The 23,690-nt window shown below is 41.6% G+C and overlaps 1 protein-coding gene across 1 annotated transcript in view; it reads right to left on the reverse strand.

The window, feature by feature from the left end:
- GALNT9 (polypeptide N-acetylgalactosaminyltransferase 9) overlaps positions 1-23,690 on the reverse strand; it is a 211,410-nt gene that overhangs the window by 117,807 nt on the left and 69,913 nt on the right. The window contains exons 3-4 of the mRNA XM_075059844.1: positions 20,405-20,571; positions 17,855-18,029 (exon numbers count right to left, since the gene is read on the reverse strand). Of these exons, the coding sequence (XP_074915945.1) occupies positions 17,855-18,029; positions 20,405-20,571 (342 nt within the window). The remainder of the gene's footprint in view (positions 1-17,854; positions 18,030-20,404; positions 20,572-23,690) is intronic.

The following is a 23,690-nucleotide window of genomic DNA, read 5'->3' on the forward strand; positions in this document are numbered from 1 at the left end:
CTATGTCTATTCTGCCCTGCAGCTTGGACTACGGGGGGATGTGGGGGTCTGAATAGCTGCGCTGTAATTCCCCTCTGTAGATGTGGCAGAGGTGAACTAAAAGGTTCCTAGCTCACATCAATGTAGCCACGTTCAAACTGGACTATGTTCATGTGAACTAGGAACCTTTTCAGTTTGTGGCCGCATGGATATTTTTTTTCCTTTTGACTTGTTTTGGGTCATTTTTGGATGTTTTCTGACACCCTCACCTTTTTTTATGTTAATTTTTTTAATGAGACACCATTTCCAAACAAAAAAAAAAATCGAAACCTTTGTTTTTGAGCCTTTTCAATTTTCCCCCCCAATTTTTTTCCAGCTGAAACTATTTGGCTGAATTTGACCCATTTACCAAAAAAAAGCCCAGATATAATACTGATCCAGTCAAATACCCACTGAGTAGATACAAAGCAAAGATCTCAAAAGATATGGCCCACTGGTCTGAAAGAAGTGCCCACACTAAGCAACAGCACTTCACAACTAATAGGACATCTAATAACGACTATTCAGTGAGTCTGGAGGTGAAAGCTCTAACACTGTAGGTAGATACCAAAGCGTAATTGACATTTCAGATTTCCTTTCTCTTTCAAGCTACTGGTATCTGGCATCACACTGTTCTCCTTCTTTCAATCTAAGCTCCTCTGACCACCAAGAGATCTCTCAATGCATTTCATGACTCCAAAGAAAGCCACTGGCTGTCTACAAGTTCTCTGAACTAGTCTAGTATCTTCAGCAGTAACACTTGGTGAGGGACCTCTAGGTGACTGGTATTACAGCTGGATGAAATTGGTGACAAACTTTCACAAACAATTTTGCAAGCTATTTTGATCTTTTGTGAAATTTGAGGAGTCGGAAAGTTATTCACAGTGAAGGATGGAACCCCTCAAAAAGCCACTTTCCTGTGAAAATTTGCACACAGGAATTTTGAACAAGCTAAAAGAGGAGGGGCTGGAGCCTTCATTCACCAAAAACACATGGCCTAGACTCTAGAGGAATTAGCAGAGTGCTGGAAGCTGGAAAGTCCTGAGTTCTATTCCTGCCTAGCGGACTTCATACGAGCGCTATGTAAACGCAAGGTATTACTACGTCTGTAAACATTCCTGCCCCCGTTTTACAAAGGGAGAATCTGAGGATAAGTGAAGTGATGTGTTAAGATCACACAACAAGTCAGTATCTGAAGCAGGACTGGAATTCAGATCCACTAACTACCCAGTGCATCCCCAGGCAAGTAACTTCACCTCTGAGTACCTGTGTCCTCATAAACAGAAATCATTTGCGTTCAAGTATTCTAAACCACAAGGATCTGATTTTGAAAACAATGTATTCCTTATGTATCCCACCATCCGTTTAGCCACAACCTTAGCAAATGGGACATTAGAGTCTGTGGCACAAGACAAAGAGAATGAGAAAACATTGCAAATGCAGAGAAGCTGCCTGAGACTATTTCTCAGCAAAACCCCAAACAGAGTGATTTTTCCGTTAAGCACTATGCAGCTGTGAAATTTCACAGTTTGATGTGCCAGATCAGTGGGAATAGGAATGCAGAGAGGAGGTATTCAGGCACCATGCTACAGCTCATCCTGATGTTGCTCAGGACCGTTATTATCGCAGATTCTGTCAACACCTTTTTTACTGCAGAACCTAATTGTGCTCTGTTTTGCCGAAGAGCTGCCAAGACCCATATGAAATATTTAGCCAGCTGATCTAATGGAAAGTTACTGTAACAGGACTGGGATACTGTGGCATGAATGTCATTCTGCATTTACATTACTTGTTTCAGGTAATCCATGAAATATAAGCCATCTATTGTTGGGTCTTGCCAACTAAATTCAGACTTGGTGTAACTCCAGTGCCTTCGATGGAATTACTCCAGATTTGAGATTGTCTCCATGTGCTGACCTGCACTGACAGCAAATCCTTTGTCAATTTGGCTACTAATTCTAGCTTTGTTTATCTAATCACTTATAATTTTTAAAGGGACTAAGATTAAATTGTTTACAGTAATTTATGTTTTATTCTCATTTTAAGACGCTATACTATGTGGATGTACTCCTTATGGAGGCTACTGTCCTACCCCACCATTTTCCTGTACCACCTCCTCCAGCACACAAGGAAGCCAGGAGTTCTGGGTAGCTCACAGTACAGAGAGGGCTGAAGCTTAAATTGCTTATAGATGAACTCCAAGAGTTAAATGCTCCAGAATGATCAACTGCAATACAGTATTTGAGTGTTTCCTCTCTGCATGTCTGTTCCCACTTCCTTGGCAGCTTGAGCTGTGAAATTTCACAGGTATGAAACAGAAAAATCCCTGTGGTTTGCAGAGAAATACAATCACGCAGCTACGGTGCCTAGCTCTGAAGAGTGGGATTAAGCAACAGCCCTGTGTTATGGGCTAGACCAGGGGTCAGCAACTTTTCAGAAGTGATGTGCCGAGTCTTCATTTATTCACTCTGATTTAAGGTTTTGTGTGCCAGTAACGCATTTTAATGTTTTTAGAAGGTCTCTTTCTATCAGTCTATAATATATAACTAAACTATTGTTCTATGTAAAGTAAATAAGGTTTTTAAAATGTTTAAGAAGCTTCATTTAAAATTAAATTAAAATGTAGAGCCCCCCAGACCGGCCAGAACTCAGACAGTGTGAGTGCCACTGAAAATCAGCTCGCATGCGTGCCATAGATTGCATACCCCTGTGCTAGACAGAGTTGTGCCACTCCAGGTACAGCTCTGAGAGGCACTGTGAAGCCAGGAAGCAGGCTGCTGCTCCGGATTTAAAGCAGGCACAGTACAGCGTTCCCCTCCAAGCCATGTCTCTGGCCCAACCTGCCCATTTTGCTCAAGCTATTGATGATAGTAGAACTAGGGTGACCAGACAGCAAGTGTGAAAAATTGGGATGGGGTGAAGGGTAATAGACACCTATAGAAGAAAAAGCCCCAAATATGGGACTGTCCCTATAAAATCAGGACATCTGGTCACCCTGAGTAGAACCAGCTTTGCTGACTCTTGGTACTCCCCAACCATAAGAACTCCCATTGGGCCAGGCTCCTGAATTGGGGCGCATTAGGTCAGAGAGGCCCCTTTCCTCAAGTAGCTGCACAGCAGCCAAGCAAAACTGACCCCTTTAGACTGCATTTTAGGTGTCCCAGATGGACAGCACTAGGAGGCCGCCCTCAGTGTGCATTTACTGGGAGACTACTGCCTCCCTTCTTACCGCCTGCCTGAGCTCCTCTGCCAATGATCTTACTTACTTTCTATCCCACCTACAGATACTGCCCTTCCTCATCAAACAATACCATAACAAAAAACAAACAAACCAAAAATGTCAGAAAGAACACAGATGCACTAGCCCTGTAAGCAGGTGACGCACTAGCGGAACACTGATAATGCCTCTTATAGTCATAGGCCACAAAGGGTGAATCTTGGCTAGTTTTAGAGAAACTGGGATCAGCAATTACGAATTGGCAATTTCAATTTTCCAAGGGTTATCTATATATTTAGATGCCATGTAAAGCTCATTAGAACAGGTATCAGGTGTCACCTCTAGGCTTGAGTTGCTATGCTTTTGTTCTTACCTGACTTGGTTGGAAAGCTTTGTTTCAGCTTCTAGAGTTCTGTATAACACACACAGGGGACGGGGGATATATAATATTCAGCTTGTCTGAGGATGAACCTTTGTTCCCGAGGGTGTAATCTGAGCTCGCAGTTTTGTGTTGACAGAATGAATTGTGGGCAGAGATATGAGCATTTGCACCTCAAATTACCTGCACTGCAGTTAGGCAGCTAGATGTGCCTAAATTCTGATTTGTTCACATAGTTCAACTGTGAGCACAAAAACGGATGCATCCATTTTGTAGGTGTCGCTTGCACCTGTAAAAATTATGCCACCCTTCCTAGAACTGACTAGATGTGTCTAACGATTGTGTGTCATTTTCCGCTAAACGCAAAGCATACAGACAGTAGCCCTGCTACATCACTGCAATTTGCAACTGCAAATGCTCTTTTGACAAGCATCCACATGTCTGGATATTTTTTCATGTGAGCAATATGAAGCTTTGCAGATATTTCCGAACCCTAAAGACTTCATCAGCATTGTAGTTCTATGTGGAAACGAAAGGGAGGCCTGCAATGCTCCTCAACTGGCTCTTCCTTTGGCAACTTACATTCAATCTCTGCTACACGGACGCTAGAAATGGGCTTATGGGGTTCAATTTGCACCAACTGAAGCCAGTGGCAAAACTCCCACTAACTTCAAGGGGGCAGGATCAGGCCTATAAGGATGCATTCCAAACACCAGAACTGCATTTTGAAGTTGGGGCCCATTTTTCGTGGTTACTGGGTTGCTGGCCTCTGTATAAATTAACATGCTTTACGGGTGGAGAACTGCATCTACTGTTGACAATTAACTGAGCCACAGGAACAATTTTTTTCTCACACACATTTTATAGATACCATGGATTCTGTGAACTAAACAGAATCAGAATATTCAGCTTTGAATTTAGTGCTTCTTCCAAGGCCTGCTTCAGTTTTTAGCTAATACAGAAACAGCAGAGACTACTGGCTGGAAATGTAGATGGAAGAAAACGTCTCCCTTTCTCTCTGCTAATGAGTAATGTTACCTAGGAATTTCTTAGGCTTCTTCTCTCTCTTTGAGAAGCTACTGATGGATTGTTAAGGTTGAAAGAGAGAGAGAGCATTCAACTTGATTCTCACATATTCTTTATCAGGTGAATGGTGTATTTTGATGGTGATTTATTTCTCCAGAACAGTGTCAGAAATACTTTTTATTCTAAGGCCTCGATTCTGTAACTGGCTGTGCATGGGGCGTAGTTCTGCAACTGCATGGATTCTCATTAACTTCAGCAGCTCTCCTGGCAGACACAAGGATGCCCTGGTGTGCAGTCAACTGCAGAAGAGGCTTCAGTAAGCATCTCTTATTTTCATAAATCATCAACACGAATGTGCAAGTCCATACTGTGGACTTGATCAACAGCACCCAAGAAGCTGCTTGTTTTCCCCAAAGTCAAAAGCTTGAGATTGACCTGAATATAGATGTGCATGTGCATTTACTCCTTTTGTCTTCTTAAAAATTATGGGCCTGATTTCAAAGGGCGATGAGCACTCACACTGACACCAACGGGTGCTACAGGTGCTGGGCTCTTCTGAAGAGCTGGCCCTCAAATTTAAAGACTTCTACGGAAAACAAGGAGAGTTAATGCAAGAATCAGGAGGTAGAATTTGGCCCAAAGTATCGCAGAAGTCTGTAACATGGTCCAGAACATCAGGGGTGGAGTCAGAGCATGTATTGTAATCAGATTGGCTCCTCTAAAAATCACTTTAATCCTATTGTAAAAGTCTGTCTATCACTGGATAGGTTAGCAATCTATGTTTGATAGTGGCCAATTCACAGAACATCAAATGCAAAATGAAAATCAGTGGGAACAGGAATTATATGCTTTATATCCTTCCAAGTTTGTCAGATTGTCAAGGAGTTGGTGACAAAAGGAAACTATTGGAAAGCCTGATTTTTCACAAAGCTACATCACTAAAAACAATAGCTTCTACTCAAAGCACTGATAAAACAGGTTCGAAGTGAGGTCTTCAATGTGCTGCAAGACTATAATATAGCCTTTAAGAATATCAGGCCACCCGCAGACATCAAGCAGCTGTTTTTAAAGGCATAACATAGAAATAAAAACATGTGATCCAAGAGAAATCATAAATACGATACAGGCCAGATTCTGTGCTTTTGTGAACTGATGTAGCTCCATGGACTTCAGTGGAGTGAGGCCAATTTACACCATCTGAATATTCATTCAGTACATCTCCAGCTCCTGTCACATCTCAAATAGTTCTGAGCTGATATAGTCTAGAACAGTGGTTCCGAAACTTTAACAGCCTATGAACCCCTTTCACTAACACATCAAGTCTCACGAACCCTCTCTTAAAAATGAATATTTCCAGGGTTTTTCTCCTTTACCTGAGTATAAATTATAAAAGCAGTGATCTTGAAAATATAAAATTTGTTTTTATGACATGCTTATTACACGCTATTTAGTATTATTATTTATCATTACAGTATTTTTATTATATTATGATAATGGCAACACTCTTCCAAGATCTCTCTTTCATAGCTTGTATCACTTTGAATAAGCCTGTTATAAGACAAGGCTCCTATGTTTCATCAAGGATTATCAGATGTGAAACAGCAGGAAGGGATTTAAGAAGTCAACTCAAAGAGTTCCTCCTACACAAGCATTCAGGTCTTGAGAAGTCCAGGAAAACAATGCATGTTACAACAAAGCTTTAAACTTGTTCTTCATAATAATTTTACAAGCAATACTAGCTGCCTATTTAATTTTAAAAACAGCAAAAAATATTCACCTCCCTTTCCGTTTCTTATATGGAGTCTTGAAGTTTAAATCGCGTCAGTGTGATAGATATGTTTGCTTTGATCTGCTTAGCTCTTGGAAGTCCAGGGGCTCCAGGCTGCTGGCCCTGTGCTGGTCGGAGTCCCTAGGGACAGCTCTGTCCGCCATTAGGGATTCTTTTCCCGAGAAACCCCTGTAACATTTTGCGAACCCCCAGGGGTTCATGAACCCCAGTTTGGGAACCACTGGTCTAGAAGTAGTTTCAGCATATTCTCACATTAGAGACATCATGGTCCAGCAGACAGGGCAGTAAACTGGAACTCAGTGGATGTAAGTGCTATTCTTGGCTCTGCCACTGACCTGCTCTGTGACGTTGAGCAAGTCACTTCACCTGTTTGTGCCTGTTTGCCCTCTCACGCTTTTCTGTCTTAGATTTTAAGCTCACTGGGACAGAGACTGTATTTCTGATGGTTATTCAGTGCCTGGCATAATGGGGTGTTAATGTCATTCAAATATCTGTAGAAAAACAATCTATGTAAATAGAAAGCTTGTTTTCCCCTCGATTTTATATGCAATCTTAAATTTCACTGGCAATATATTTTATTGTACATAGAACAATAAATCTATTGAGACACATTTCTCCATTTAAGATAGTCAAAATATTACCCTAGGTATGACTGTGCAGTAACTAAGTGCTCAGAGAGTTCAAAAAAAATCATTTCCTCGCATTGCAAGAGAAGAGAGGAAATTCCCCATCTGTTCTACCTGACATCTTTATCAGCTTTTCTGACCTGCCCTTTGAGATTTCAGACCCACAGCCCACCAGCCAGAATAGAGTGAACACTGCAGAACATGCCTGCTTCAGAGTTAAAGATCAACTGTTTGGCTGCCAAATCTGAATAGCTCTTGTCTGCATCACTGAAAAGCAATGAGGATGCTTCAGTAAGTATTCTACACTGTTTAGGTAGATGAATAGTTGGAGCTGCTTTTCTGGCTTGTCCTCCGTATGTATGCTGGCACTGCCTCATAAATCTCAAAAGCCCACATGGCATATGCTGTATGCTTCTCTCTTTATTCATCTAAGTAATTTCAGTACACTTCTGCTGTCTGAAACATGTACTCCATTAAGCTACAAAATTGATCCTAAATGACTGATAAATGCTTTGGAAAAAGAAGTTTTCTAGATGCCACGCAATCATGGAGGACTCAATTTGAGTGACAATGTTGGAGCGTCTCATGCTGCCAGAATGAAAGCATCCTTGGAATTTCTAAACATTTTAAATGATAATTTCCTCATTCCAAAAGTGTTGCAGCCAACATGGGGGATACTTTATCAGACCTTGTCCTAACAGGTAAAGAGGAACTGATCACAGAACTAAAAACTAACAGTAGTGTTGGTAATGTGCATGCAAAATAAAGTTGAGACCAGTATATATATATGTAGTGCTTTAATAGGGCTAATTTCACAAAGCTAAAAAAAAATAATCTAAATCAGCTGAGAGGAAGAATTTAAACACGAAAGTATGAGTGATAATTGGAAATCATTTAAAAATACTTTAATAGATGCCCCCAAAGCCAGAATCTTACAACTGATGAGGAAAGCTGTGTTGTTAAAAAGCTGCTCTAGTTTAGAGGGAAGTGAAGGCAGTTGTAAAAAAATATTAAAAAGAATATATACTGAATAGAAAAAAGGGGAAGTTGATAGTGATGACTATAAATCAGAAGTTAGAAATTGTAGAAAGTTGATAAGGGAAGCAAAGGGACATAAGGAGAAATCTATGGCCAGCAGAGTTAAGGACAATATGAAGGTGGCTTTTAAATATATCAGGAAGAAAAAGAATTGGTCCACTACTAGATATAAATGGAATGGTAGAATTATCAAAAATAATGCAGAAAAGGCAGAAGTGTTTAATGAATATTCTGTATTTGGGGAAAAACAAATGATATAGTCTCATGCAGAGGACTAGTCTAGATGTCCTCTCCAGATTCCTTACAGTCCTACGCTTCTATGATTCTATAATATTAAGATAATAACTCTATTTCCATTCCACTATTGTTTCTGGAAGATGTTAAACAGAAGTTACTATAATCAGACATTTTTAAATTAGCAGTTCCAGATAACTTGCATCGAAGAGTGTTTATAGAGCTGGCTGAGGAGCTTGCTGGACCACTACTGTTGATTTTCAATAAGCTCGAAGTACTGAGGAAGTTCCGAAGACTTGAAGAAAGTCTTATAGTGATAGACTCTACAAGCTTCATTTATTTAGCTTAACAAATAGAAGGTTAAAGGGTGACATGATTACAGTCTGTAAGTACCTACAAATATTTGATAATGGGCTCTTCAGTCTAGCAGAGAAAGATGCAATGTGATCCAACAGCTGGAAGTTGAAGCTACACAAATTCAGAGAAGAAATAAAGTGTAAATTCTTAACAGTGATGGTAATTAACCATTGGACAATTTACCAGGGTTGTGATGGATTCTCCATCATTGACTATTTTAAAATCCAGATTAGATTTTCTTTTCTAAAAGATGTACTCTAGGAATTACTTTGGAGAAGTTCCCAATTGTTCCTTATGGAATAAGTGCATTGCAAAGCACACACTTACTGTGAACTCTCTATTTGCAATCTTAGAGTTATAGAGGGATGATGCTATAAGCGAAGAGTGAGCATAAAGGGGCTTTTCACAACTGAGAACCAAAGAGCCATAGGTTTTACATCTGTCCCTAGACATGCCATATCACCTCACTGATTTCATTCTGGTGATGCAGGTTTCAAATGATGGTGGAATTTGGTCCATAGCTTTTTGCCCAAGATTGTTAAGAAGCAGAGTTTTATAGTAGGGTGAAAAACATCTCTATAACATCCTGCAGGTCCCCACAAAAGCAGACCTGGAATAATAAAAGTGGCTGAGTAAAACAGCCTCAGCATTCTCTCCAGGTCAGTTATTGATTACTAGGAAATCAGCCTTTTCCTTCCTTTAAAGTACATTTTGAGAATCCCAGCACAACATAATGCACTACACATTCATGTATAAAACAACAGGTCTCGAATCATATCCCTAGACTGGGGCCCCACAAAGCTACACCGAAAGCTTGGTTCCCTCTAACTTCATTAAGATCCATATTTTCTACACTGTAAAAGAACACCTGCTTCTGGAGATACTCTCCAAAGATGGGCTGCACTAGTCACAGACCAACAGGATACATAGCTCATGTCCCGGATCCTTTCTACTGTACTAAGCTCTCTCAGTCTCTTTTGTATATTGAAATCTCTTGATGAACTCCTTTTACCCCTCTACTTTTTATGGCAACACTCCATTCTCTAGCACTTTAATTACTACAGTACTACATAACTCCATTTAGGGCTTAGACACAACTATGATGGAAAGCAAGCCATTATGTCTCCTTCTATGGATCCCGGCACTCTTTATGGACCCCCCTCCCCAATAACTTAATTCAAGTTATTTCCTCTCTGTCGTTCTACTCTCTCTTGCTCCATCTCAAAGATGGGATGCTATGTTATGCTCCACATCTTCTGTAATACAGTTCACTACGCAGTGGTTATAACCTAAAGCCACGAGTGTGTTGCTTAATTGGAAAACAGGGTGCATCTAAATAAAAAGCACAGAAGGCGTGGAAAGAAAGTTGGCATATACAGAGTGAATGCAGAACTCCACTAAGCTGCAGGGAGACACAACTGAACGATGTGGGCCTAATTCTTCTCTCACATGTGATTGCACAACTCCCCTGGGCCGGAGCATGAGCGACACGATGCATCTGAGGGCCCTTTGTGCTTGGCTCAACACAATGTTACATTGTTAAGAGACTGACATCATCCTGTAACTTCCGTGCATCCTATTCTTTTGCAGCCCTCTCCCAGTATCTCACCCTTGACTTGCCCTCCTTATCTCACCAGAACTCTCTGTTCCCAGTTACTCTTCCCAGGTCAACTTCTTTCAAAGCCTATTGTACTCCTGTGTCTTCCTGCTATGTGTGTGTTCCCTGTAAAAAGAGAGGGAGATGGAAAATGAGAAATATCTGTGAAATTTTAAAAAGACATAAGCAGAGAAAAAAATATCAAACACAGATAGGCTGATTCCCTGCCACATACCCCTAGGGCATCCAGAAATTGACTGGGATCTGAGACCACAGAACTTATGTGGGGGACTTCCAAATGTACAGAAAGGTAAAGAAGTCTTTGCCTCTTATACAAGCTTGTGAGCCTGTGGGGGCCAGATCCTCAAGCTACACTGGTGGTGAAACTGGTGCAGCTGGGAATGAGGAACATCACTGGCTTTATGCTTCCACCCAACCCTGGTATATAGCTCTTTTGAGTTGCACCCAGCTGCTATAGTGCTCAATGGACTGCACCAGCAGCCAAGAAAATTTTGAGTGCAAGTACTCCAGCCATGCCCCTTCTACCTGGGCCATGCCCCCAGCACCTCCCTCCCCCTACACAAGAAGCTCTGAGTAGCAGGGGGCTTTGGGTCAGTACATCCACCTCTATGCCATCTGGGGATTCCCCTTTAGCAGAATGCCCCAGTAACTGGCTTTCTGGCTATGGATCAGAGCAGCCAGAGGGGATGGAGGCAAGGATCTGGCCCTGGGTATCCACATATGTATTTGCAGTCTTCAACCTAACAGTTCCACCTGTTTTGCAGAGATTTTCAGCCCTGCAGGCTGACTTCCGTTGATTAACATTGAGTTCCTGTAAAAAAGAAGAACACTTACTGCAGGGCAGGTGGAATTTTACAGAAGAACTGTTTGGTGAAACTATTGCAGGATTTTAATTGAATGCTCCATCTGAGAATTAATGATAATGGCCTCCCTCTTAGCCAGTCCTCTCCACTTATTCCTGCCACAGAAGTAGTATCAGCTCACACTAAAGAAACTCTTATGGGGAATGGGTCAATAGAAAATCTCTGGCCTGCGCTAATATATTTCAGCACCTAAGAGGCAAAAAAAGTAGCAATTAAGCACAGCACAATTTGAATAATTCAATAGTTAATTTGAGCCGCCAGCTTTCAGCCTATTTTTTACCTCCTACAAGACTATACTCAGTCTCCTGGGAGAGTTACGCCGCAAAAGCCTACACCATGGTGCAGTGCAATATAATGGAAAATACCATGCACAAAGGGAATAAATACTATTTAAAGGGAAATATTTTTATTTTCTGAAGGTGATGGGCCACCTATGCTTAATAAATGTGATGTTCTATGAATCAACCTGCCGAGTCACTGTGCAGAAGGTAAACCAGCCCTGTGCTGACGAGATCACGATAAGCAATTAAAGATGGTCTATGCTGAGTTTTTCAGTCATGAGTTTGCATGGAATGTTCACCTTTATCAATCAGTGACTCAGTCCACTGGGACTCTTCGGTTCCATTCAAAACCAGTCATTAGAACAACAAACTATCATTAATGGTGTTTGATTTACTCCACAGTACAGAAACACTGATTCACTACAACCGAGTAGTTCGATGCAGCCCTGAGCAATAATGATACAGAGACGGAGGGATGGGCTTGTAGTTAAGCCACTGGATTGGGATTCAAGAGGTGTGGGTCCAATTCCCAGCTCTGCCACAGATTTTCTGTGTGAATCTGGGTTAGTCACAATTTCCCAGTTCTCCTATTGGGAACTTACTGGGATGCTGTGTGGATATATTCATGGATATCTGTGAGGAGCTTAGACACTGGAGTGGTGATCAGAACGGAAAAGTCCATAAACAACAAATGGACTGTGAAAAGCTGAAGGTTTTCAGATCTTCCAGCTGACTCTGTAGTTGGAAACATGGATATTACTGCTGTGACGCAGGAATGGATCATCCTGCACTGCTGTCTCAGAGAAGCTTAGTGGTCACTCAACAGCCTCAGAGAGAAACTGAACCTTCTGTTCATTGCCCATTTTCAGGTTGGCTCAACCCTAATAACAATAATAACCTATCAACTCAAGGATAACTTGAATATGTAATTATTTTGAGTTCCTACAGAAGGACTGTAGATTCAAAAAGTAGTTGTCAATGGTTCGCTGTCAAACTGGGAGGACATACCGAGTGGAGTACCACAAGGGTCAGTCCTGGCTCCGATACTATTCAAGACTTTCATTAATGACCTGGATAACGGAGTGGAGAGCATACTTCTAAAATCTGCAAGTGATACCAAGCTGGGAGGTATTGCAAGCATTTTTGAGAACAGGATTAGAATTCAAAAGGATCTTGACAAATTGGAGAATTGGTCTGAATTCAACAAGACTAAATTCAGTAAAGATGAGCAAAGTATATTTAGGAAGGAAAAAGCAAATGCATAATTACAATATGGGGAATAACTGGCTAGATGTTCATGCTGCTAAAAGGGAAGTGGGGGTGTAACGGATCACAAATTGAAAATGAATCTACAATGTTGTGAAAAAGGCTAATACCATTCTGGGGTGTAAGACATGGGAGGCAATTGTCCCACTCTACTCGGCACTGGTGAGGCCTGGGCTGGAATAATGTGTCCAATTGTGGGCACCACATTTTTGGAAGGATTGGAGAGAGTTTAGAGGAGAGCAACAAAAATGATAAAAGGTTTAGAAAACCAGATATATAAAGAAAGGTTAAAAAAGAACTGGGAATGTTTAGTCTTTAGAAAAGAAGATTGAGGGAACCTGATAACAGTATTCAAATATGTTAAGGGCTGTTATAATGAGGACAGTGATCAATTGTTCTTCATGTCCACTGAAGGTAGGACAAGAAGTAGTCAGTTTAATCCACAGCAAGCGAGATTTAGGTTAGATATTAGGAAAAGCTTTCTAATTATAAGGGTAGGTAAGCTCTGGAACAGGCTTCCGAGGGAAGCTGTAGAATCTGCATCACTGGAGGTTTTGAAGAACAGGTTGGACACACGCCTGTCAGGACATCTAAGCTTACTTGGTCCTGCCACAGCACAGGGGGCTTGATCAGATGACCTTTCAAGGTCCCTACATTTCCATAATTCTGTGATGTTTGCAAATGCAGTAACCACATACTGTATAGACCCGATAGAGAGAATGAAGATGTAAAAAAGGCCCAGAGGCAAATAATACTGCTCTGTTTTAAGGCCAAATATTCATTTCACATACTAATATCATCAATGACCTGCTTTCCTTTAAAATACACACCACCACTTTATTTTCATTTTGTTTGATTAGGAAAAGTTTTTAAACATATGAGATCATTTATGTTCAATATCCAAGTCACAGTCTCATCATCTCTCTCCTGATTAATATAAAAGATTTGCCTTCCAAATCACTGGCTACTTCGGCTGAATCAAACTGTGACTCTCACCTCTGCTCTTTTTTGATGACATTCAGGGACCAACCTGGTGTGATTAAGTCCTAGTGTACATTTACTATCCCAGTCTTGCATCCTCTGAGTCTCAACAGAAGAGACTGGAATTTACTTAACCCTCGCCAAAGATGTTGACGTTCCCTCAAAAAAAAAATCTTCACATAACTTCAGTCTCTTTTCCTTTAAGTGCTATTCTGTTAATGTTATGTTGGACCATTTAGCAGCCAGTTGCCATGTCCTTGTGTCTACTGAGGACGTGATGGACTGTCTCATAACATGTACTGTAGCACGGCTTGATTAATAAGCCAGAGAAACACACAAGGGGTCAGTTCCCCAGCTGGTGTAAATCACTGTTGCTCCACTGAAGCTATTTACATCTACTGAAGACTGAGCCAGGATGGGGACAATAACACAGGGTAAAGTTGGGAAGGGAAAAGAAGTCCAATTGAGAATAAATTAAAAGAAACCTTAGTTTCCTCAAATGGAAAGCAGCAATAAGTCTCCAACAAGCAGACGAAGAGAGATCTGGGAGGATCATCAGACTTCTAAATATTTGCCCCAGATTGTTCTCCACAATTCTGAAACCTCTGGCCATATTTAGCTTGATTTATGCTGGCAGGGCTGCCCGAGGGAGGGCAAGTGGGGCAATTTGCCCCAGACCCCGGGTCCCACAGGGGCCCCCATGAGAATATAGTATTCTATAGTATTGCAACTTTTTTTTATGGAAGGGGCCCCTGAAATTGCTTTGCCCCAGGCCCCCTGAATCCTCTGGGCGGCCCTGTATGCTGGTGCAACTTCACTGAAGTCAAGAGACCTGCACCCACTTCCACAAAGGCTGAACTTGGCCCTTCATCATTAAGGGGCAATTTTGTACTCTGTTCCCCCTTCATGTTCTCACTGTGGTGGGTTTCTTTACATTTGTGCACCAGTCTATCTCCCAAAGTGATACTTGGAAGACTTTCCTTTGCCAGTCACAAGCAGACTGCATTACAGCCACACCACTCGCTGGTTACACCACAAACTGAGCACAAAGCCAGAGCTTTTTTCCACAGGAAAAGCCACGTTTTCTGTTCAGTCACCTCAAAAAGACAAGGTATGGAGGTCTCAATGGAAACAACTCACATGCCATCTGAGCATATTATTATAGATTTGCAATCTGGAAAGAGTAGTTCCTACAAGACCAGAATCTTAATGAGAGAATGTAGATGCGGTTGTGCCTTGCTCTGGCATGTGAAAGATTTAGGATTGAATCCCAGGGCTGGAATCTTCCATTCCTTGTCTTGATAAGGGGTGGGAGTAACACACCAAGTACTTAACAGTAACTTCATTTGAAAAATAAAGCAGGAAGATAAAGGAGCTCCTGTCAGTCTAAGTCCATATCGGTTGGAATGGGAAAAGCAAGGGGAGTGGCTACTACATCAGTGGTGGAGATGGCTGTAGACATACTCATGATTTGAAGAGGACCGGGAATAGGAGTAAGATAAAGTAGCAGTGATGTTGCCCTCCACTTGTGCCTCTGAAGCAATGGGATACATTATCCTTTTGATGTGTGTTTGCTACTCTGATTGCTTTCGACTCTGCAGCGACTGCCTGAGCAGAGCTCTCACAAAAGGGGGCAACGCTCTCAAGGTAGCTGCAGATTCAGGCTGAGTGGTAATAATGGGAGTTAAGCACATGTTGAGAGGAGCGCATACCAGAATGGGTACGCTGGTCCATAGAGGCTTTTAAATAGTATACACACAGTAGGGTGACCAGATCACAACACTAAAATATCAGGACACATTGGGGTGCGATCAGCCCCGCACACAGTCCCGCTTCTCCCAGGCTCTGCACCCACTCTGCCCCAGGTTCTTCCCCCTCCCCATTCAGCCCCCCCCATGCCCTTCCTCATCCCTCGGCCCCCTGCTGGCTTGCTGCATCCCTCCTCAGTCCCGCACCCACCACTCGCCTCCTCATCCAGCCTGCCTGCCTGCCGCTCACTCGCCTTTTCACCCTCCCCAACCTCCACTCACCCCAACGGCGCCAACTTCCCCTCTGCTGGGTAGGTGCTTGCCCTACCCCCGCCTCTTCCCGCACAAGCATCCGCCCTCGCTCTGCCCCCATTCCAGCCCTTTCCTCCAAGTCCTTGCCCCTGCCCTGCCTCTTCTCCACTTCCTCCCCTGAGCGCACAGCGTCCCCGCTCCTCCCCCTCCCTCCTGGAAAGCACTAAGTGCCACCAAACAGTTTTTACGCAGCGGGAAGCGCTGGGCAGGGGGGAGAAGCAGGGATGCGGCGTGCTGGTGGGAGCGGGGAGAAGGAGGCATGGAGCGGGGAGCTTGGCTGCAATTTTTCCCTCCCCTCCCCTCCCCTTTGGCTGCCTCTCTCCCACTTGCCTCCTAACCTGAATATCAGGACAAATGGCATCCCGACTGTACATTGATCAGGTTGCGGAACAAAGAATTAAATATCGGGACATCTGGTCACCTTAACACAGTCTCATTTACTATATTAGGTTCTACCTATGCTGATCTTGATCCTCCATGACATTACTACAAAACAACCAGCTTTAAGAAAACAACATCCACCCCCTCTTACTGGGTAGTTACACCACCTAGCTTTTACACAGCCTTTTCCAGCACTAGATCTCAAAGTCCTTAAAAAGGAGATCAGCACCATGTTCCTCACTGTATGGAAAAGGAAACGGAGGCTCAGATAGGCTAAGTGCCAGGACCAGAACCCAGGCCTCTGCCCTGTTCAGTAGCCAACATGGCCTCCAACTGACAACCAAGATCACTTGAAGTGACACTGTGTATCTGCTGGTTAAAAAACAAAGCATGAGCTAGTCTAACATTGTTACCACAGGCACAGGAATCGCTCTCTGTGTAATTGTAGTGCCCGGTGTGAAATAGTCCAAGAAAAGTCTCATCAGCTGCAGTGCGACAGAGCTTATTTTATTGCAGCTTTTATTCTATAAAGACTTGTGAGACGCAAACATATCAACAAAAATAACTTCCCCCAAAATCTACAGGGCAGTTGCAGTCAAGCGTCTCCCAGAGGATACTCCTTGGCTATACCTAGAGCTACTTTTTGGGTATTGTTTTTTTTAAACTTCCTCCCAGACCCCAAAACACAAACACTTAACCGCACAGTGGTGTTTCCTAATCAATAATTAGTTCCTTGTTGTTGTTTTTCTTTTGGAAAGACATTCACTCTATATGTCTCAGATGTCCTTTCTCAGCTGAGTCCATTCATAACCTACTTCCAGCAGTGCTACCTATTGGGAAATTCATTAACATATGGATTATTTTCTTAATAAACTCAATCCTGTTTCCAATTTGTGTTCTTTTAAAAGAAATACACTGTAAGGTTCAGCGTAACTTATGCCAAAATAGTGTTTTCTGCTCTTGTGCTCTCTCTGTTGGTTCTTCAGGAGTTATACCACAACAGATATTGGTGTAATCTGGCTTGATCCCACTGAAGTGAATGGAGCTTCAAAGATTTACCCCACCTGAGAATCTAGCCCATTAAACTCAGAGCTATGCTCACATCATTAGAGTTGTTGGTTTGGAAAACAAACAAAAAGAGGCATACTGATTTCAAGACGCATTAGAAACACAGGAAATAATTCAATTTCCCCCTAAAACGTAAATGCAAGAAAATATATAGAAAAAAATCATGTTTATATTCAAGCTTATAGAAGGAAATTACAAACAATGGAGAGTAAACAAAACACAATGAAATGAAAGTACTTGACAATCTATTTTTAAAATGTCCTTGAGCACAGAACTTGCTTAATGGTTTTTCGCCATTTGCTCACTTCAGGGATCTCAGATTGATTTCCATGCAAATTATTTCCCTGTATGTTGAACTGCATAGGAGCTAGAATGACAGTCCTTAATGGATCTGGCAGCCATTGCAGGAGACTTCAACACTCTGTAATGTTGCAACAACCAAGAACATTATTCAAATTAAACTGCTAATGCTCCCAAGCCTAGAGCGAGCTCATCACTGGAATTCTTTGGCTCCAGTCACTGAGAAAATCTCATTTACAAGCTTTGGGAAGTAGTGTGCAGTGTAATAGCGCTGCTGTTTGCACTGCAGCATACTCTCCCTGTGGGAAATCCCGCATGTACAGACATCTGTGTTGCCATCAAAATGCCTTACCAGCCAGTGTTGAACTCAACATGAGCATCGAAGAAACCAACGATCGGAGAAGTTGCTGCTTTCCAGCCTTGGATTCTGGCTCGAATCAATCCTTCCCGTTTGTTATTGCGTACTATCTTCACCAGGCCTGGGTATCTCTTATTGACATACTGGTCCAGATTAAACTTCAGCTCAACTGTAAAAAAGACACACACACACACACACGCTCTCAAAAGAGATTTCCACTGAGACTATATAGTCACCACATAGTATTTTATTTAAATATGATTTACCCTGGAACAAACATTTTTAAGCCCATGGACACAAAAATAATTCTGAGGCTGACTTTCCCGAACAATTGGCCTTATTCCGAGAGGTGCTAGGCACATGCAGCTTCCACTGATGTACATGGGCCCAGTTCTAAGGTCTTGGCTTGGCCCAAATTCTGTTCTGAGTTACAGTGATGTAAACCCAGAGTAATCTCATGCAAATCAATGGTGTTACTCTGGACTAATATCAGATTTTATACACTGACTTTTATAGGCATTTTGCCTAAATAAGACCCCCAGTATTGGGCCACTTGGGAATTTGCAGATGACTCAGCACTGCTCAGGATTTTGTCCAATGTTTAGAGAACATCAAGTTTCAATTAGTTTCAAAATAATGATTACTGTGCAAGTCCCCTAACAACTTCTGCCAGTCTCTGTGAGCCTGATTCTGACCACCCACCAGCGCAACTCCATTGTCATCAGTGGAGTTACTCTTGATTTACACCAGTCAACAAGAGTCTTTCCATTGACTTCAATGGGCTTTAGACTGGGCCTTATGAAAGGTCAGAAGCAGGCCCCAAGTTTAAGGGTTTGAACTTAAATGTAATTCAGAAGCCCTCTCCCCCAAACCATCCTCTTAAAATGGAATCTGATACTGTATATCTAAACAGACCCCTTCCCATCTGTGCCACTTTCCACTCATTCACCTACATGCGACTCAGAACTCATCAGCCATGCTACTCGCCTTCACTTCAATACGTTCATAAACGGACTAATTATGAATAAAGATCTTTGCACTTTAAAAAGTTCAGCCTGGTCTCCTATTATTACTACATTACATTTTATTTACCACACTGTCTTTTTTTAAATGCTAGATAAACTTGTAGTGGCTTATGTGATATTAGAGTCCCCCATTCTCCTGGCTTATGTTAGAGATAGGAACAATTTCCAGACAGATCAAAGGATCTGGTTAATCTTCAGCAGCGGAGACTAGCCACAAAAGCTGCCTCAGCAACACTGGGTCAGATTCTGCTCTGTTATATTCATGTAAATCCCGAGTAACACCACTAAATGATTCTATACCCACACTGGTATAACCGAGAGCAGAATCTGATCAAGTACTTCCAGGTCTTTTTTTTTTTTTTTAGTTTCTCTTTTGAGGTTCCTGAGAAAGAGAAGTATCCAAATACAGGAAGGTTCAAATTGCTGGCCTTTCAAGAAAATGTGACACTTGAGATCTTATTCTAAGTGGAGCTGTCTTAAGATGTGATATGCAACCTAGAGCTGGAAATAAGCAGAAAATACCTAAAACATAACAGAAAAATGCACTGTTTGCTGATTGAAACTCTTCTAATCTATTAAGAGAGCTACTAACCTAATTAAGCCATAATGACTGTTAACGCCTCAAATATCATGCTGACCTACATTTTGAGTTCTAAGAAATGATATTAGTTAACACACGTTATTTTTGTATTAGTTAATTATATTACTTTACCATTAGACTGGCTTTGTGTGTATTCTTGTAGTATGATTCTTGCACTCTAATTACTAGCTGTTGAGTACCAAAAAAAATTAAAGTTTCAGAACTGGAATCAGATCTCAGTTACACGAAGGTAAATTGGGAACAATTCCATTCATTTCAACGCAAATGTGTCCAATTTATCCCAGTGTAAATGAAGACAGAATATAACCTTAAAGAGAGTCAGCAACTCTGAATTATTTTGTAAGTATAACTGCTTTATTTAATCTTCTGAGCTAATAATTGACACATTGTCCTGAATCTGGAAGTTTGGGGGATCAAATAAACTGTCTGATCTTTTTTTTTTTTTTTTAAATAGACAACTTTGGTGAAGGTTTATTTTCTATCAAGAATTTTAAGCAAGAGAATAAAATATATTAAGTTCTACTGTACGGCCTTACTTATGTTAGTTAAGTTGTTACGCACGTGAGTTGTCTCAATGAAGTCAATGAGACTTTGCACATGAGTAGCTTCTTGCCAGCGTGATTGAGTTTTGTATACCTGGAGTTGCTGGGCCAGATCCACCACCGTCAGTGGATCATAGCTAAGGGATTTACATCCTCTGAGGATCTGGGCCATTATTTATAAAACTGTAGTTAGGTTTCTGACGTTCCTCCTCTCAGCTATTTCAGATGTGTTCAGACTAGGCTTGTTTCATTCAAACTTTGGAAAAGTACATTTAAATTAGAAGTAACTAAATTATTTCAATTTACAATTTAATCTCATTACAAAACACAGGATAAAACACTTAAGAGAAAAAAAGCAGGTGTTAATGACATTCACCGTTATCACTGTTGTCATCCACCAGAATGATCTCCTTGATCAAATGGGATGGAGTATGGTTCACAACACTGTGCACTGAGCGCAAGATGACAGACAGAGCTTCGTTTACAAAAATAAAGACCACCGAGATCTGGGGCAGGTCATCGGAATAGGTCATCTGTTTGCACCTGGAGAGAACAAGGCGAAAACTAGAACCCAGTAAGAGACAGATGTTAAACATGCAGAAGACTGGATTTCATCTCTCTCCTCCCCAGCATTTGGACACAGAGTACTTGTTCATTCTGATCTATTGTAATGAACGGCATTCCCCAGGTACACACCATTTGGGTACGAATGAAGACCATTTTAGCCCTGAAGAAAAATCACCTAGTTAAGTGCTGCTAACATTTAATCATCTTAATGACAACAGAACCATATATTTGCATATGCCTGCACCTAGGCAGAAGTTGTAGAGGATTTTAGTTGCAGCAAGGTTAAAATTATCTCATTATTACAAAATGAAATGCTGTACAATTTATACGTTTTACTCTAAGACTCCAGAAATAGGTGAAAACAGGACATTAAGGACCATGGCTCACTTCTGCTTATGAAGTCAATTGACTTAAAGGAAAGTTGGCTCAAGCCTCATATTTTACTGGCCTAAAAATAGATCTAAAATTATACCCAATATTTTTCACGTGAACCTCATTTATACCCAAGTTAGCACTATATTTTCCCATGTAAACAAGAATTTACACCCACAAATGTTATTTGTGAATCTGTCCAACTTGCAAACAAATGGATGTATTTACAAAACTTATCTCCTCAATTTGAGACACCATATTTACAAATCAGTCCCTAAATGAAGTTTTGGATAAAGCAAAGAAAGCCTGGAATAAATACTGGTTCATTCCTGCCCTCCACAGACCGTTCTCTCATTTCCTCTGCAGTTGCTATGCTCATTTTTATAGACTACTGAGACCTACGTTGTGGATTAATTGTCTACACCAGCACAGTGAATACAATGCAAGACAAGGTTATTGCTGTGAATTAAACTCGTTGCTTCTGTTGAAAATACAGAAATAAAGTACTTTGGTGGGATCGGAAAACATCAATTTTTGCAAAAGGTGCGAAACCTCTCCCACGCCCACTTGAAAATACGTGCTAGGTCAGCTGCTCTGCTATATGAGTTCCCTAAGGCACACTCTTCTGAGCATTGTGAGCTCCCTTCTTGTGCACTGGTCTCAGCGATGAGGTCAGTCAGAGAAGAAAACAAAAGTGCATCTAATGCAGTGCAAGAAATGCAACAAAATACAACGCTTCCAAAGCCTTAAAGTCAGAAAGACCAAATACTTATCCATATGCCCACCCTATGCAAACAGGCAGGTTTGACAGTGATTATTGGGAATTATCAGGTGGCAGCATTGCAAATGGCCTTTAGGTCTCTTTATCTGAATGGATCAGTACTGCAACTTGGAAAAATAATTATTATCAGCTGTGATAGTGTGTTGGGTTTTTTTAAACATGTGAGCACCATATCACTAATGAAGTCTGTCCTCCCTGCCTGCATCTGTTCTGCCTTAGTACCTCTCTCGCTCTCTAAGCTGTGGGTGCTTCACACAGCAGGTGAGCGGCACAGCCAGGAAGAGCATCTATGTCTCCCAGTCAGCGTCTCCCGCTAACATAGACATGAACTTAAAAAATTACCTACATGTTCTCACAGCCAAAATTCACTCGCAATTATCATAGCAATTACGGAGCCTATCCTCTAAAATACAGCTAATGATCCCATAGGAAATGACTTTTCCTGCTCTTGTCAAACTTTTTGACCTCTTTGCTCATCACTTCAGCATAATGATGACTTCTTTCCCCACTATTAGTAGTTAGTTTTTTGGGGATGACAATGGTTTGACTGCTGGGTAACCTCTGGAAATCTGTTATGAATTTAAAAAACGAATCGTTACTCATAATTTCTATTCATCCCAACTCTATTTTCTGTGAGACTGGGCAGCCATGTCATCGATTACACTGTTACCACAGCTCCTTATAGCCCACTTGTCAGTGATCTATGCTATAGAGAAGACCACTGAGCATAGCTTTTGTGTAAGAAGAATTCTGGTGTTGTCTAAAAGTAACTTGGACAAGAGCAGAGTGTTGCAAGAGCTTTGAAAGTTCTACTAGTTAAAGCCCCCTTTCTTTGGGCCCAGTTCTCCTTTCACTCATACCAACATGTATCAGAAGTCAATCAGGATCATTATTTTAAAATGTAGCAGCACGCAGGGTCGCCAGTTTAAAAGTATGGAATATGCTGGATTTCCCACTATGGGGCATGGGATCCTGCACACACCTTGAAGGGTTTCACGGGGTATTCAGTGAAAGCATGCAATAGAATAGCAGGACCTGTAATTAAAGGTATCATGGGTCTGATTCTGATCTTGTTTACACTGCTCCCAAATCAAGAGCAACTCCAGAATCAATTGGGTTATACAGGTGTCATGCTCATGCGAGATCCGGATTAAGCCAAAAGTTCCTGATACAGGAGTAGCTATGCCAGTGAGATGATGTAATGCTAGCTTGAGAGTGATTATATGTTAATACCTGTGTTAAGCCTCTGAGCAGATTCAATGAGACCTAGATGTTTCATAAACCTTAAGTAGAGTAGGACTGAGCTGAGTGGCTTAGAGAGAAAAGATGGTGCAGTGGTTAGGGCATTAACTTAGTATGTGGGAAAGCTGGATTTAATTCTTTGCTCCGCCACTGGGTTCCTATGTGTCTTTAGGCAAATCGCTTAGCCTCTCTGTGCCTCAGTTCTGTAAAATGGGGATAATAGCACTTATAAGGTGCTCAGATACCACAGAAACGGGGCCATAAAAGTACAGTAAATAGACTGCTCATGAAAGTAAACTAAAAAGAGTTGTTTCTTCTCTCTGTGTCAGGCCCAAAGGTTTACTGAAGATTACACAGCATCCGAAGTTATACTGGCCCTGAAATGGAGCAATTACTTCCCCAAAACCCAGTGGGTAAGGAACGAAAGCTCACAAAAAAGAAGTGCCACCAATCTCAGATTTCCCTCCTCGCCTTGAGCTATTGGCAGAGAAAGGATCGGAAGAGCAGGCAAAGCTGTGATGGGCTGCCTTGCCGACCTGGGATGGCTTGCCATGGAAGGAGGGATGTAAAGAGGATTTGGAGAGATTACAGATAAATTGGAGATGTGTTGTAAAATCTACAGCTAGCCCAGGAAAAGAGAGGCGCCAGTGAAGACATAACATCTTTACACGCACGCCACTCGAATGGAGGGGAATCCCAA

This window comes from Chelonoidis abingdonii, chromosome 22 (genome assembly GCF_003597395.2).
Source record: "Chelonoidis abingdonii isolate Lonesome George chromosome 22, CheloAbing_2.0, whole genome shotgun sequence".
NCBI lineage: Eukaryota > Metazoa > Chordata > Testudines > Testudinidae > Chelonoidis > Chelonoidis abingdonii.